Consider the following 17,426-nt stretch of genomic DNA (forward strand, 5'->3'; position numbering starts at 1 on the left):
TTAACGTCCCTCAAAATTGAATTTTGCATGTTTCGCGTCTGTTTACTCGCGCCGAGTGTCATGCGCACGATTTCGCATATTTTAATATCGTCTACTGCAATCAAAACCTCTAAATATATTTACTCGTTGGATAATTTTGAATTTCTGTCATTCGATTGAAACAGCACGAAATATAAACTGCGTGTATTACACGACGAGCAGCAGGAAGGGATAAAAATGTAATTAATCTCCCCTGACTGGGCGATTCGCGAAATTACTTCTTTGCCATACTTTCAGTATCATGATACTATCAATCCAATTTCAGCCTCACGACAAGCGCTAATTTTGTCTTGAATACGGAATAACGTTTCGACAAACTGTAAATTGTCGGAGCAATAATCACGTGGGCTCTTTGACATAAATTTAATTTACAATTAGTTTCATAACCACTGTATTCTTTACTCAAATATAGTTCATTTAAACTTGATAATTGACTGTATTATCAATAAACCGTATAGAAATGTCGAAACAACTCGTACATATGGTATACTCGTTATAAAAATTGAGTTTAAAATTTACTTTACCCAATAAACAAAGCGTAAGTTAATTCAATTTATATGAATTTCTCAGTAAATTTTCAAATAACGAGATATTCAAAAAGGATATGTATATTTTCTCCGACAGTGCCATACCTATATACGTATTTCTCTACATCAAGATGTCTGATCATTATTTACAAATGCGCTAGTTTAACCCGCATATTAGAATATGTGAAACCTAATCGCGTGCGTATATCAATCATATTATTACCTACAATTACAAACGAGTTTAATTCCCGGGATGATCTGAATGATAATTCGAAGAGCATGAGTATATACGTACGTATGCACGTATGTATCCCATGAGCATATAATACTCAAGGCTTAAGATAGTTTCAACGCTTGATAGAGGATCGGTATAATTAACGTGCGTCTCTCTCTTCTCTCTTTCTCTCTCTCTCTCTCTCTCTCGAAATATCTCCCCGGTGTTAAATCTTCGTTATCAGGATCGCCTGGCTCTCGTCGAGGGGTGTGTAAGAGGTATAATTAGCAAGGTGTGCGCATCCGTTGAATTCCGTGAAGTTCGTTGCGGACGGTGGGATTCCTTGGTCCGCAAATCTGTTTAGCTTGCACATCTCAGTCCTGCCTAATGTACACGTCTATGTATATGCCCATATTTTATACATGCTGTATATAATACATATATACATATAAATATATATGTAAGTAAATTAATACATGTATACGTATTTAGGTGTATATAGTTAAAAGGCATTACAAGGTGTAGAAGCGGAAGGCGTCTTTTACCCTCACCCTAAGGGTTAGCGAATGTGTAAGTCGAAATTTAAATTCTAAACTTCGGGTTATGGCACGGGGTGTAGAAGCTAAGCGTGGCTGCAGACTCGGAGCGCGTCGCCTCGTTATCTTCGCTCAACAAATTACAAGTTTGTATAATTTCCGCAAACCTCGCCGAAGATCAGCCAATTTTCCCGACCTCCCCTTGCAACCGTCCCTCATCCCTCCTTCATCGCCTACAAACGCGGCCAAGTATCCTCATCCGCAACGCAGCGCACCAGAGCTCGTACTTCCTCGTAGATGCTGAACGACATCACGTATGTACGTGTAACACATGTATCAGCTCGATCCTGCATGTACACGGATAAACGTACTCGTACGTGTATCCTATAACTTTCTACGTACGTATGTATGTACAACCTATAGACCGGCATGCACTGCACAACCCTCGCACATCTACTGATGTACGATGTCACGTCACTTCGGTCAATAATTCAACTCCACTGGAACGCTGAGGTAGGTGTATAAAAGGTGCACGTAAACTATATCGAATCTTATATGTATATATGTACACACGAATATTTTCACGACGTATTTCCCTGAGAAATCGAACGACAAGACGTTGCTATTTCAAGCCCTGTTCATTTTTCTTTTTTACAAAATCATTTTCGTTTTCACTTTACGTTAGCTACGTAACTCTGTGCTATCTTGAAATTTTTTTCGAAACTGGATACACGAGCGCTGAGAATCGATTGTTAGTATAATTTCTAAATTTTAAAAATTTCTGCAGTAATTGTATTTCAGCTGCATAAGAATTACAATAATTATGCAGTAACCGAGGGTTGTGAACCAATTTACGGAAACGAAAATAAATTTCAAAGAATCAGGCACACAATTACGTAAAAAATTATGAATAATAATAAGGTACAAGTACTAACAAGGAGTAATATAAGTTGACTCCGAACTCATTGCAAACGATCACATTCCACGAACAATAAAATTTAATCAATAGATCCACCACAACTTATAAGCCGTTGTAACGTTGGCAGGGATATAAACTCTTGAATAAAGAATTGCGAAACGATAACGACTGATCGTGGCATCGTAGATTTGACTTTGAACCCCTTCAAAAGGGGCAGGGGGGGGGGGGGGGGCGGGATAGAGACAGAGATAGAGAGAGCGCTATTGGCGGTTGATAGATTGCTTCGAAATTCGTAAGAAACAGGGTTATTGGTCGGATGGGAAACTACGAGCCATAAATGTTGGGCCAGTTTATGGAAAGGATGCAGGGTAAAGTCCCGTTTCGAATACGTAAACATCAAGATGTGAAATTGAAGTAACATCCGCAGGAGCAAAACGACGCAGTGAAAATTGTATATAACGTAGTAAATATAGACTACGTAACGCGCCGATCTTTTTCGCGGCTAGGCTGCAAGTACTTGTAAATACAAAATTCACAGCGATACACCTCGAGAGGTGGTACATCCGCACTGTGTGCGATAAAATTTCAACAGGCTAGACAAACTTCACTATGCGGATGAGCGCTGCAAGAGGTAGCATAGGTACTTGTAAATATGCAGAGGCTCAAAGTGTTCTCGCGCGCACCTGTCAGATACACGTATGTATGTACACGTATATGTACGTAAACCTTATTTATCCCGTAGAAATTTTACATCCCTTGGGTTAAATTCCTGGAAAATATCTGACCTATCGATGCATCGAGAGAAGTTGTGCAAGTTTCGGCGATAATTTTCGACGATATTACAAGAATTCGATTATTGTACATATCGCGAATTTGTTTTTTTTTTTTTTTTTTTTTTGTTTTTTTACTATTACTATTATTATTTTCGATTATGGTCCCAAGTATTTTTTGCTTCATTTTATACGACGTTTAAATCGTGCTCATTAAAATGAGAGAAGAAGAAAACGACGGAGATAAAAAGAAACAACTCGAGAGGAAGAAGAGGGTAAAAAGGCAAATCACAATTCGTACGTATGCACAGTATAACGCGTACATAATAACGCATCCTGTCTGCAGCGCGCGTTGTTTAATTTTTTAATTTCACCAGCCTCGCATTTTTCAGGTAATTTCATTTTTAATGCTCATCGTCAGGCTTAATGCGCACCCCTCTTCAAATGTATTATGTTGCAAGGAATTTTAGACGTTTTTAACTCTAGGTGTGCACGAAACGACAAGGGAGTTGAAGAGCTGGCTTCCTGGGAGTGTTGAGGCGAAAAAATTGAAGTGAAAAATATGCTCCGTCTGTATAGCATTTTTTCAGCGTCAAGATTCTGTCTTCGGTTTTTGTTAATAGATTACTACCCTCCCTCCCCTTCGACTTACGTCTTTGGCTTTGCCAAAGTGAAACTAAATGGTCTAAGATAATATATTAGGCACATTTAATCTGCAACGGATTTCGATGAGCTCGAATCTTGTACTGTTCAAGAATAAATAAGGTGAAATATTTTCCAATTTAAATTAATAGTCGCGATGACCTGTAGGTATATTATAAGAATGCCTTAATTTATACACAGTCAGGTACATTCCCGTAATAAGAATATCTTGAGGAGTTTCTATACAGCTGAATTTTTTCAAGAGTAAAATAAAAATTTTAAAATAAAGGTGAGACAGAATAAAGAATAAAAATAAAAACTGCTCAAGTCTTCCCCTCCGCGTGATTATCAACGCGACGATTTAGCATCACAGATTAAATTTTAACTTATGCGCTGATCAATATGCGGTGGGTATCAACTCTTGTTTGCAATGTAAGCAGCCGGGATATATTTAAATTTTATAAATCCAAGGGTTGTATTGAATTTTACGTACGAATAGGTTTTACGTCGTAATATTGCACATATATCTTTTGCTGTATCATCTAAGATACAAAATTCATTTCGCATGTCGAATCAGTATTACTTTCTTGTAATTCTTTGTCTTTCTCCCTTGCTTCGCGTAATAATTTTTTCCAACGCGCAAACGCAACACGTAATTAAAATATACAACGTTAAATATAAAATAACTCCTCGGAAGTAATAATAATAATAACGATAGTAATAAAAATAGTAGTGATATAACAATACGTTACGTGTTACTTGATAGATTTGTTACGCAAACACGGATTACTTACCCGTCCCATTCTCCCCGCTCGGACGTATGCGAGCGTCGTAACGCCCCGGGCCAAGGATGGTGTCCAGGACCTGCTTCTCCTTCTCCCTGAAGTTCACCTTTCCCGACGTACATCTGTAATCAATCGTTAAACAAGACTGATCAAATATCGCCTCGAAAGACGGTGGAAATATTATTATCCCAAGAAAAGAGTTTAGCTCGCTATAGAACAACCCTTATCTTTTATTTTGCACTATTTATTCAAGCACCGAAATTTCATCACACTTGAAATTTATCAGCTGCGATAAAGTAACTCAACAATAAGTTGATTCGGCAACTCGTTCGCACTAATTCATCCGTATAAAGGTTGCCAGGAACAGGGTGGTATTGGCCCAACAATGTCAAGAGGCTGAGTGTCTGTACTTTGGCTAAGAAATTAATACTCTTGCCAAGTTAAGGGAGGCAAAAGCCACCGGAATTGCGACAAACAGGTTCGCAACTATGTTGAGCAGCGTGGCAAAGAGATACGGAATGGAAATGAAGGTGGAAAGACAGAGGGACGCTGCTGCAGCGAAGACGTTATTGCTACAAAAGACAGACTCGAAATATTTCTCGTCGCGCTTCGGTGGCTAGACGAAAATTTTAATGGTTAACGCGTAAGGCAAAAGCGTGGAGCGTTGTAGGTATACGCCGGTGTGTTGTATCGTATACATATATTATACGAGTGTACATGTATATACCAACATGTCCTGTAGTCGTGCTCTTTGAAGTCGGTGAGCTTCTCTGTTCTTTGAAGAGATTCACGCAGTTAATTGTCAGTTTGAAACCAGCGGAAGAGGAGGGAATGAAAAAATTAGGACGAAAATAAAAAGAGGGTGAAAAATAAGGAGGAAAAAAAAAGAAGAAGAAGAAGAAGAAGAAGAAGAGACGCGAAGAAAGAAGAAGAAAAAAATATAAAAAAACAAACAACCAAACAGCAACCCTGTGGAAACCGACGACGACGGTCTAATTCTCTTTTGGAAAATGAAAAATACCGCGCTCAACTAAATGACACAATTGAATACGAACGAAGGTTGGCAAAGCGGAGCTAAACGGATGCTAAGCGGTTTCAATTATGGAATACACATACCTATACGTGTTATACAACATTTACGGAACGTCGTTTGCCTTTTCTGGGTTAATTGCAAACTTGGCCATTCACAATCTGCGCGTCGCGGGGTGAGCTGAACACGACAGCGCATAACCCCCGTGTCTGGCCTGACGCCTGGATACACATAAAACGTGTAATAAACGAGCGTTCGTTAATATTTCGAGGTGTTCGCTCATCTAGGTGCATGCGTGTATGTATGTGCGTATGTATGCGGAACGTATGCTGAGAGGAGCCGTCGCAAAAAGCACCTCCGAACCTCTCGAATTGAACAATTGTCGATCCCAGTTGGTGGAGCCTGCAGCATACTCGAGATGGTGGAATATCATGGGAAGCTATAAAAAAATTTACGGCTCCTGGCTGCATTTTGCGGTGAGTTCATCGAAACGGATTCTCATGTTCGTGCGTTTTATAGTTTTGAAATGAGCTTGACACCGAACCAAATGAATTTGAGTTCATGTTTTAGTATACACTGTAGGTATATTACAAAGCTAATCAATCTGCAATTTCTTATCAACATCTGGCCCTTAGAATCAACATTAATTTCATCGAGATGCGTGTATGTGAGTTATAAACGGTGAGGCGGAGCAGTCGCGGAAAGATTTGAGGGGTTGATGGATAGACAAACACTTCCGAGGACGACATTAATCACAATAAGCCGATGTTATGTTTTTACGAAATCCGTCAGGCACCCGTGGAGAATGTACGAGGGGCATATTAAGGAAGTGGAGAGCCTGCCCCTTCCATTTCACCGAGCCGCCCGCCACACCCTCGACTCGGCTGATTCCTCTTCCTCCGCATCGTCGCTTCGTCATCGTGACGACCCGACCAAAACCGACATCAGCTCGCTACCCGATGAACAGATCAGAACGTTTCATCAATATCCAAGCAGCCTAGTGTTATTAATCAGAGTGACTATAGACGCACCTATCCAAGGATCCTGCAAATGTGTTTGGTGTACCTGTTTTTCTCACCACCTCATCGATTCATCCTCCGATTACTTCACGATTTCAATGGTTCATTTCTACTCAAGAGAAATCACATGAAACTGCAGCCCCCGGCTGCTGTTCAGTCATGTCATGGAAGTTATTGACATTCTACGCAGAAACTAGTCCCAATATATCAGCAAGGTATTATAGTTAAGATACAGGTCTTGTCGAAACACTGGTTGATGTGACATGGGGATTGGAGAATGAATCATGGACGTGGACTAACGTCTGCTGGCTTGAATTTTCAACGTTGGCGAATTGGACTGCGGTTTTTCTGGAAGGCAAGACTCGAATAAAGCTCAACAATCAGTGATTGTTGTACATGTACAATGTACATGTATGCCTGTGTGGCTGAGAAGGTTAATCTGTAATGCATATACCTACACGAAGATTGGCCGCGGTGTACGATGTACGGTTCCTTTGCAGCGACTTGTATTATGACCCGTGAGAACGATCCGAGGGCGGTACAAAGCCAACCTTGCTAAATTCTTTCGCCCCCGACCCTCCGTAGAGCCAATTATCAAAGCTCAGAGCAATGCTTTGTGACGATCAAAGCGAGCTTTTTGGGCGAGTGGTGCCACGCAGGGTCTATATTCTGTATCAGCAGAGTGCAAGGGGCGACGAGAGAGAAAGGGGAATAAAGAGTGAGGGTGGGACTATATCCAAGATAATAATCAATTACCTATACCATGCATGCGTCTACCTACCCATACGTATAACTCGCCTTTGTAGGCGGGTCCTCGAGGCAGATATGGGTGAATATGTTACGCGTATACCTCAGAAAGGCGCGGCGTCAGTCATTATACAGGTTCTGTCGCTCCATCGAGAAAACAAGGTTAGCACCTATATCCCAGAATACCCGGATTTTTTAGGGTGGCCGGGCGAATTCCCGTCTCTTCAATCTCGCGGTTCAGTTTCATTCTCGGGCAACAGCGTGTGAAGTACCGGTTTTATCAGTTAAAAGGATGTCAAGCTCGTTCAGGTGTGGTGCCTTCATCTCGTTCAACAATTTGCTGAAAATTTTATCAAGCATGAAATCTCCGAGTGTAACCCATCACGTTGTATACATTCTTGATGAGGAACGATTCCTTGTTTCGTTCGTTTCATGGCACGGTGTTCACGTCAGTCTGGCTATATAAGTGCATATCGAACTACTATCGTCTCGAAGGATGAGCTGCGGAGTTTCAAGTGACTTAAAGGGTACGTACCTTATAAAAAGGGCTACGCCTCGCGATATGACACAGCATTTCTCGTAACACAGTTTTGTTAACTCAGCTGTAAAGTCTTTGGAAGTTTCTTTTCGTAACACTGCTTCGCACGATCGGAAAAAGTTTTTTGATCAAATCGGTGGATACATCTTTGGAAAAGACCTTTCCATTGTATCGAATATCAACCTGGTTATGAAATTCTAAACTATGTAATGTTTAATTGGCAAGAGATTTCACTTTGAAAGATCGATATTTTCCAAGTTGTAAAAGAGACGTGCCTCTTCCTCAGAGAGACAAATTCTCTGACGTCTCCGTTAATCCTTACGATCAGTTTTGAAGTCTCGTGACATTTTGCGAGACGAAACGAGATTTCACCTTACTATAGCAATTGCGTTTGTCAACAGCTCTAAGACCATTAAGGCTTGGAAGTTATGTGACGGTTATCCATCTGATTCCTGATAGCAAACCACGTTTCTCATTTTGATTCAATCTAACAACTGTTATCGAGTGACATCTCAGAAATCCTGTTTGTTACACAACAATGGCTCGGGAGGATGTAATATGAGCTCTCGTACTGCTTCAGAAAGTTCCAGTGACCAAACATGGACCAGACTTATAAACTTCTGTTTCATCCATTTTATTACGTAAAGACCAGTCTATCGGTTTTGCGAAAAAGAAGCGTACCAGCCTCTGCGTTAGAAATGTACATCTTCATTAAAGTATTTGAGGTTCCAAGGGATCCGGAAAGTTCAAAGGCGACCCTAAAACCTTTACTACAAGTGCTCGGGCGCTAGGATTAGGATGTCCGCAGTCACCTGGATGCCAAAACATCATCCTGTAGTCAGGAACCTGCATAGACGTGGAACTGTAATGTACTCCTACTGATATGAGCAGAGCATATGTGCACGTCAGGTGCGGTCGAGTGTTTATCCGGGCGTCGAGCGGCGAAGCAGACACGGCGGCGGGGGCGAAAGGCAGAGGCTCCAGCTTCCGGGGTATGAAAAAGGAGAACGTCGACGTCTGTCGAAGAACAGGACCAGCGGCGGCGTGCAGAGACCATGCAACAATGGCACCCACGTAGCGAAGTACCTAGAGGCATTGTAACCGCTACAAGTTCGACCGAGGCCTTCACCCTCTTAGGATTATCTCTGGCAATAAAAAAGTTTCCCCCGCAGAAAGCGGGTGGAGTTTGTTTTCGTATAATCCCGACCACAGCCTATTTCCGGGAAAAATTTTCGACAATACCCCAACGGACCGATACGCGCGAAGACGTCTACCGTCTACCACATACCAGGCAAGATAGCGGGGCAGGGACAAGGCTTTACACTCAACCCCTTAAATTTTTTATCGATGTTCCAACCGCGAGGCGGAAACCTTGATCGTCGAGAAACAAGATTTGACAAAGACTCGTGAAATACAGAGCCATCAGTCAGCAAGCGACAAGTACGGTCTCCGTTGATGTTTTTCCGTTATTCTACTCTTCCTTCTCCCACCTCATTCTGCGTCGTAGAAGACACACTAGGGCGATAAAGTGCACGAGCGAAAATAAGGATGGAATGAAGAATGAACCCTTCATTCCAGTTAGGAAGGCAGCATGCTCCTCCTCCAAGAATCGAGATATGAGCTCGTGTTGAACCCGGGCTCAGCTGGTGGTAACCGGTACTGAAGGGATTACGGTGTACATTCATAAATAACCAAACGTGCGAATTCAGGCATCTGCCGCAGTCGCTGCTTGCTTCACGATATACGAACCGAAACGGCTATAGCATAGACAGTGGCGTATGTTAAAATAAGCAGTGGGTAACGGCTATACGCCCAGACCGCGGACAGGTACGTTAAGGTATTCCTCCAAGCGGAGGAGGGACAAGGAAGCAAGTTCGTAGGATGGTGAGTAGCCGACTAATTGGCAGTGAGGCTCGTTTTCGACGAAGCGAAATGTAGGTACTCGTTATCGATAATACGTCGCATCACTGGAATGAAACTTGATACAAGCAATTAATTGGTCAAAATGTGATGATATGAACTTCATCGAGGAATACGTTTGACGGATTATACCTACTCGATTCTGTTCAGTGAAAGCCATACCAAATGGCAGTCATCGTCGCTAATTCACTTGACTCCGTAGATTCGACCGAGCCGATTAATCGTACATCAAGGACCGTGCAGTTGTCGCATGAGTTTCGAAAACACTGTACGAAGCTGGGATATGTGCGCTGAACGTAATGATCGATGTCATAGCAAATGTCTGCCTGAGTTTGCGAATTATTCTCGTTTTCATTTGAGGTTGCATTACGTGGATTGGGGCGGATTCTTAGCTGACTTGCATCTGGCTGCTGCTCTTCGCGTGCTTCTTTGCACCCTTTCGAGAAAAGAGAAGATCAAGTTGACCATAACGCATGTACGGACAAATTGATGAATCAATAAGCGAAGGGGTAGGAAAACCTCTTCGATCCCAACATATCTGGGATTTGAAGCGACTGATTTATTCCCCGAAAAAGACCCATACTCCTAGTTCGATCGTTATGCCGGGAGGACGGGCATTATTGAATTCCAGATTGACTCCCTCCTTCCCGCTCCCTGTTCCTCTCGTTTTCTCCTTCCTCTCTCCATCTCGCTTTTCCTCTTTTAAGGGAGATCACGAACCACTACACAACTGCCTGTCTATAACCTGGGCTGGCAGCCTGGTACCCCACTTACACATTGTGCTAATAATAAGGCATGATGGGTAAACAATTAGCGCGCGCACGAGATCCATCAAGTATAGGGGTGAGTGAGGGAGAGCGACAAGGGGTGATTCTGAACGGGCGGCCGCGAGGGCGAAAGAGGAGTTATACGAGGGATGGAGAAGTCTCGAAAAGCAGTTAATGAGGGCGGCGCCGTGTTAATGAGAGGACCCTGAGCTGTACGTCCGGGTCCAGACCCGCGCCTACCTCCACACAGCACACGCGTATAATTTAGGTACAACATATGGTGCATGGAATTCCCATAACTGGACGTAAATACGCACAGTCGACACTAATTGTATCGCGCGCCAGGAATATTAGCCCCATTAAAGAAAGCTCTTTGCGATTCGTGTAATTCCAGTTGAAGTGCAGCAACACGCAGCCATTCGCAGACCCGACGAAGATGTCGTAATGGAAAGCAGAGAAGGGGCTGCAGTACGTGCCAAGGGTGAATCTGGAGAAACTATCGTACCGTTCGTCAGAACTTGAGCATCTCTGTGGGGTTCGGCAAGCCGTCAACTCTGAACTGCACACCGCAAATGACTAGGAAATTTATCTCCCGTCACATTGGCGACAGCTGTTGCTGCCCGGGGCTCGGCCTGCCTCTTGGATGTAATTTACATAGAAACGGGATTACCGCTGGGATATGTGCGAGACTAGGTCCCCGTGCTGTATACATATGCCGTATACGTGTGTACAGGGTTGGTTGTTCGCCACCTCGACGATCCGGATTTCAGAAAACATTTCTGCTCTCGAATCCACGCCCGGCAGCATCAGCAGCAGCATCGCAACAACACCGCGCACTGTCTAAACTAATCGATGATGCACTGTGCATCGTACAACCTGCAGTGTGCAGACATCATGTAGTAATCATAGTTGCGAGAATATCGTCGAACTCCGACAGCTCGAATGAATCGATCTCCAATGCCCCGTGATTATTTCCTCCCGGAAGAGATACGGGGGTTGGAGGGGATTCCGTAAAACAGGATGAAACACACACACACACGGTTCAGCTTAGCAGGCGCCATTGCAGTGTGTGGAACAAAAACTGGTCACCGTCCTACCGGATACCCAGTTTGACCATGAGGTGACCTGAATTCCGACATGGTGCAGGTGGTCACGAAGTAATGCTAGGAATTCAACTCGCTCTGCGTCAATACATGTCGCATCCCGAATGGAGATATCTTGTTTGGTACGTGACGCATTGGTGAATTTGCAAAAAGAGAGGTCAGGTATTGCTAAACGTCGATGCGTTGCCACAACGGTTAAAGGGTCGATGTATAAGCAACAAAGATTAGTCAAGTCTGTATCCACCCCGAGTAAATGTGTATAAAGCGTAGCTGCGTGTGGGGGTCAGAGTGCAGAGATGTATATGGTGCCTATAGGAGGACATTGATTTGGCTTTGCTATCGTGACTCCGGCGAATGCAATTTCCGGCATTGGACTTTTAAATTACGATACGTCGGGGTCCCGGCCTGGCTTCACCTCAAGACCCCCTCGGACGCTGTCCTTCCGGAGATACAAGATTCCGGTAGGTATACCTAACGGGTCGTGGAAAATTTTGCTACTCGCTCTCTCCCTCTCTGGCTCTCTCTACGTTCCAGATTGTATCGCAAAACTTTGCCGAACCCATACAGCAGGTGGTCTCGAGGGATTATTCACTTCTCTGGTTGTTGGCGAAACGACCGAATTCATGACTACAAATGACCACGTGCGGTCTGAAGTGATTTTACGTAGCGTCAATTCAATTTTAATCAGATTTCCTGCTGTCGCATTTGAATCCGACAAAACGATTTCCCGGGTAACGGTTTTCTTAGTTGCTGATTTTATCCTCTATCGCTATACCTCCGTCAGATTCTCTGCCGAACCGGTGATTCCGAGGCCAACAGACTGTTGCTACAAGTGCAGACCTTTCATTCAAGCTGGAAATAGATCGTATCGTAAATCTGGAGCTCCTTCTTTGTTCTTCGTGACGAGCTCACCGGAGAGGTTTCAAGCCTTGGAAATCGTCAAGGGTAATAGCTGTCAGGAATTGAAACGTTCTCGAGAGAATTGTGCCCCCATTTAAAAGTCATGTTCGTCTCGTTTCTACAACTGCTTTCAACTGCGATCTGAAGAGATCCCCTTATTTCACCGTACGATTTCATCGGGGAATCCAGAGTACCTGTGAAGTAATGTTCCCGGAGCAGCGTTTCGAAACCCTGGGACGTTACTTGTGCGTAGGAACCTCACCGTACTCGTACATCATCCGGTACCTACAAGAGATATGATAACTGTGTCCGAGAAGCCAGGTTAGAATTAAGCCACGACTTACTCATCTCGGTGCTCGGGAAGATGGATTGTTTTCCGGGCACACAACGAGTTGATCCTTTAAAGCGTCACAACCACTAATTCCAGGGTCGTCGGAACAACGCGATGGTAGGTGGAGGAGAAGCGTGCCACCGCATACATTAACCCAACTTCTTCTGCTTAGCTAGTCCGACGTTTTTATCCATTCTCCTAGTGAAATCCTTGGATGTTACGGTGCTAATTTCACGGCGAAACTGGTCGTCGTCCTCGCAGACATTCTCGTCGTTCGTTTTATTCCCATAATAACACCGAGTCGTTTGCGGCTGAAGGAGACGTCGACTAAAGGAACCTAATATTTTCAGCTATAAACGTATTACTCAATGCTCCAGAGACTTGGCGTCTCTTATACGTATATTTCCGGTGTTTTGACGATAAAAACTTTTCGAGAATGGTACAATACCGAATTAACGATATTGATGCAAAGTCTCGACAGAGCTTTCGACGACTTCGTGACTCGAAATTCGACTTTAATTACAGGGTTCATGGTATCCTGCATTTTCCGGAAACGTTTTGTGTTCAAAAATTGCAAAAGAAAAAAATCGCTGAACTTGCGCATCTACTGATGGTTTTAATTGTAAGAGAAGAATCATTCGCGTATCAAACAAAAAAAAAAAAACTGCGTTCCTCTGATACCCTTCTATCAACCTATACCAAGCGCCTTTGGAACAACGTGGTTCTTTTTGCTAGCGTCACCCCTGCACCACGTGCACCAACCGTCCGAAATTAAACCTAAAGAATAGGATGACTTGTGATGCGACCGACGCGACGCAATAATACCGCCCAGCCGAAACGCCCGGAGGTTGAATGCAGGAGGATCGAGGATCGAGGATCGAGGATCGAGAATCAAGGGTCGAAGATGGGGGTGGATATTGTCACGCCGAGCCTACCGCGACAGGTTCGAGCGAGTGTCAACATTTATGAGCCAAATATTTACCCACTCGCTTTGTGCCCATCATGTCTCATCACTCATTCTCACCACCGCTACGGTACTTCCGCGGCGAAAGAAAGAGCCGCACAAAGAGTTATTAAAATACAACATATGTAGGCACACACACACATGAACACGACGTATAGATCGCGTCCTGTGTACCCGGGCGCTGATTGAAACCTCCTCGGTGGTGTTTCACCCCGGCCCTTATATACATACATACACACACATATACGTGTAGGTATGTGTCGCGTTGTTTCGGTCCCCGGGTTCTCTTTCAGATTATAAAACACCAACGCCTAACCGATTGCGCCGGAAGCTCGCTCCGCAGATGATCCGCAGGCAGCGCTGCAACCCCTTACACCTGAAGGGGTGGTAAGGTAAACTTGAAATATTTCTGCGGCGCTAAACGCGCTCAGTGTCGAGACGAGCCTCGGGGCCGAGTGAAATATTTAAGCTGGTCTGGTAGCCGCGGGCTGATTTCTGATGAAAACCCCTACGAGACTCCAATAGCCGGATGTGGGCCCAGTTCCGGGAGGGGGCGAGCCATTCACGGCAGGCGTGCGCGACCCTCTACTCCCGCGATTCCGAGGTCGGTGTATAATTCACAAATATTCGACCGTCTAAGTCGATTTTACTCCCAACTGGCCGATCGTTCGATGCAGGATTGCCGGTACAGGAATGGGGAAAACCCTTCTCGGGGGAAAGATTCGCGGCACGTTGAGGGCGGCTCGTAAACCGGAATCGTCTACCGCCCTCCTCCGCGTCTGCAGGGTGGTTATTGGATATTGATTAACGTTGAAAATGATCAATCATCGACTCACCTTGACGGATGTAGCAGGGTCGTTAACAACACCACCAGCGGCAGCGTCCCAGGCCACATTGCGGCGGCCTGAAAACAAAAAAGTAAAAATAAACGAATAACGTTATGTCATCGAAAATCCGGTCGGAGGGTCTCTGCAGTTACCAACGTTTCGCCTAACCCCATCCCCAAACAACCCCCTTAACACCGTCAGAGTAATTGTTCCACCTGCCACAGATCACCCTTTTTTCACCATGGAAGGGACGACTTCCCAACGAGGTGTTGACATTTGCTCTTGAGTAACGAACGATCGTTACGAGTGACAACGTTGCAGTTTATTGCAAGTTTTTACCTCAAACCTTAATAATTCGAAAGCTCGATCAAAAAATTAAACATTTTCTGAAGTGAACTTGATTGTATGAATTGGCGTATGGTGTAAAGTATCCGAGAATGAAAGTCAAGTACAAATATAAGGTGAAGCTTTCGTTGCTTCTCCAAGTTACAGTGGTTAAGAAAATTTCAAGTTTTCTTAAATTTCTTTTATTTTTCTTTGTTTTTCTGTTGTTCTTCGCCGTTCACTCTGGATAAGCGGGAGACTTTTCGCCCATCCCATCCACAACTCATTTTCCCCTCCGGGGATCCGCCTTCGATCGAATCGCGACTCGTGATTGGCGTTTGTAATGGATCCCAGCTTCCTTCACCAGGAGAAATTAACTTTCGTTTTGTACCGGCAATTTACGAAATAAATTACCTCGTCGACGGATATCGGATGTAGTGGATATACACGTATCGTATATCGACCTGCGTTAATACCTCTAGTCAGTCGCCTAGGCGGCATTCTTCGAGTAGTTGGTAAACCTGTGCGACGTTATTTTTATTTCTTTACTTTTATTTTTCCCCTTTTTCCAGTCAACATTAAAGCTCTTCTCACATAGCTGGATCAAATATCCGGGGAGATGAAATTTTTCGAGGAATAGAAACTAATCCGGCAGAGTGCCAATACGGTCGTTATAGGATCGAAAGTTCGTCCGAGGTTCGGTTTGTTCGATTATCCTAAACAAGCAATCTGCAAAATCGTCGCTTCGGTCTTATTTCGGTTATTCTCTGGAGCTTTTCTCACGCTCGCACGCTCCACTCTGCTCGAATTTACACTCACCGGTTTACTTTTTCGGCAATAAATCCGTTTATTCTTTCCATTTACTTCGTCTCACGCGTGTTTACGCTATCACTTCAACTTCTTCGAGGCTAAACAGGCTTTAACTGCCTCCTACGTTTCCAGCATACAGCAGCCAATCAACCCTATTTAACACCGAACTAACTATTCGACACCTTCGGCGATCTCGCTAACGGTCGGTAATTCGAACATCGTAAATAAAGATCCGTTTTACGTCCCGCATCACTCAATCTTAACCAAAAAAAAAAGAACAAGTCCTGAACACCGAATCGTTCAAGTTGTGTAACAAACGAAAATATTCAAAATTATTGTTAAAAAAAAATCACAATTGGTGTCGCAAAGCGAGTTTATTACGAACTGGAAAGACAGTTAAACGACGGTTTTCGTTAACGAATTGGTAAAAGATCATAGCAAGCCTATCTATGGTGGAATTAGAACTAATCTCAATCGAAAAATTATATTTCGAATGAAAGGGTGAGGTTTAAGTAAGTAACCTCGTCGTAACTATACATGTTTAGAAAACAATCGTTACTTCGCAACTCTTGGATTATTTGAAATTTAGTAATCGGTAATCATGCAATACTCGCTCATATTTTGAAAAGCTAAATCTAATTTGAAGTATGTAATTTAAAGATTGTAAAATAATCATTATCTCCGCAATGTTTTGTTACGTTAACGTCACTAACCGGAACCTCGTATGATAGCATCAGTCGTTACTGTCGATTAATGCTTTCGACAGTTTTGACGTATTGATTTCGTCAGATTTTAGCAGCGTTCTATACGAAGCGTTGATAGTTCCGGTGTTTGTTTTACCGACCATTTCCCAAATCGATATAACGGAACGATTGACGTGATACCATATGCGAAACGCGTCGAAAACTAAACAAGTTAATCATCTTTACTGAGCGAAAATATCCTGAAGGATTTCTGAGCTTTTTACTGGTTGAAAAAGTCACGGAGATGGATCAAAGGGTTGCTACACTGTACTTCGAGAATAAAGACTATCAGTGATAATGCGAATAATGAAAACTGTAATCCGTGAATGATTAATGAAGATAATAAATGTCAGGATGTTGTCCAGATACTGTGAACAAAAAAAAAAAAAAAAAAAAAAAAATTTCCCATCTCTCGGTGTTAAATCAGGTCACACAACAAGTTCATCCCCGTCGAGTGATTGCCGAGGTCTTTGATTACACCGTCTGTGATTTGAAAAGCGACGTTGGCCGGACTTTGATTTCCCTCTGTAACGAGGACGAAATGAAAGAAAGGAAAAAAGGTAAAAGAAGAAATAAAGAAAAAAAAAAAGGAAAAGGTGAACTTGAGTCCGCCGTCGTCGAGAACCGGGGCATTGAATATGCACATTACCTCCAGGTGGGTGCGTATTACATACGTATAAACGTAATGCGATGTGTAAACGGGTGTTGCCTCAGCAGAGGAACGACGTCGAGGAAACCAGGGGCAACCGGGGTGAGGAAGGGGTTGAGGGTGGGTGCGGATTGCCGGTTGCCTGGTAACCATCGCTGCGAGGACAGACGGACGGATGGACAGGGTGCACGGAGGTCGGACAGATGCGGAAACCCATACGAAGAGAGATCTACGCTTCACTATATAGGCGCATCTACCCACCTACCTACCTACCTACATTGAAGATGTGTCAGGTGTAGACGTACAGTCCGGTCGAGAGTGT

At 43.6% G+C, this 17,426-nt stretch overlaps 1 protein-coding gene across 4 annotated transcripts in view; it reads right to left on the bottom strand.

Moving 5' to 3' along the window:
* Positions 1-17,426, bottom strand: part of LOC124405408 (glutamate-gated chloride channel) — a 97,637-nt gene that overhangs the window by 42,629 nt on the left and 37,582 nt on the right. For 3 of the 4 annotated variants that reach the window (XM_046880279.1, XM_046880276.1, XM_046880278.1), the window contains exons 2-3: positions 14,588-14,655; positions 4,442-4,554 (exon numbers count right to left, since the gene is read on the bottom strand). In XM_046880279.1, coding sequence (XP_046736235.1) covers positions 4,442-4,554; positions 14,588-14,646 — 172 coding nt within the window. In that variant the 5' untranslated portion in view covers positions 14,647-14,655. The remainder of the gene's footprint in view (positions 1-4,441; positions 4,555-14,587; positions 14,656-17,426) is intronic. The other variant, XM_046880280.1, reaches the window with a different exon arrangement.

The sequence above is a fragment of the Diprion similis genome, chromosome 4 (assembly GCF_021155765.1).
Source record: "Diprion similis isolate iyDipSimi1 chromosome 4, iyDipSimi1.1, whole genome shotgun sequence".
NCBI classification, from domain to species: domain Eukaryota; kingdom Metazoa; phylum Arthropoda; class Insecta; order Hymenoptera; family Diprionidae; genus Diprion; species Diprion similis.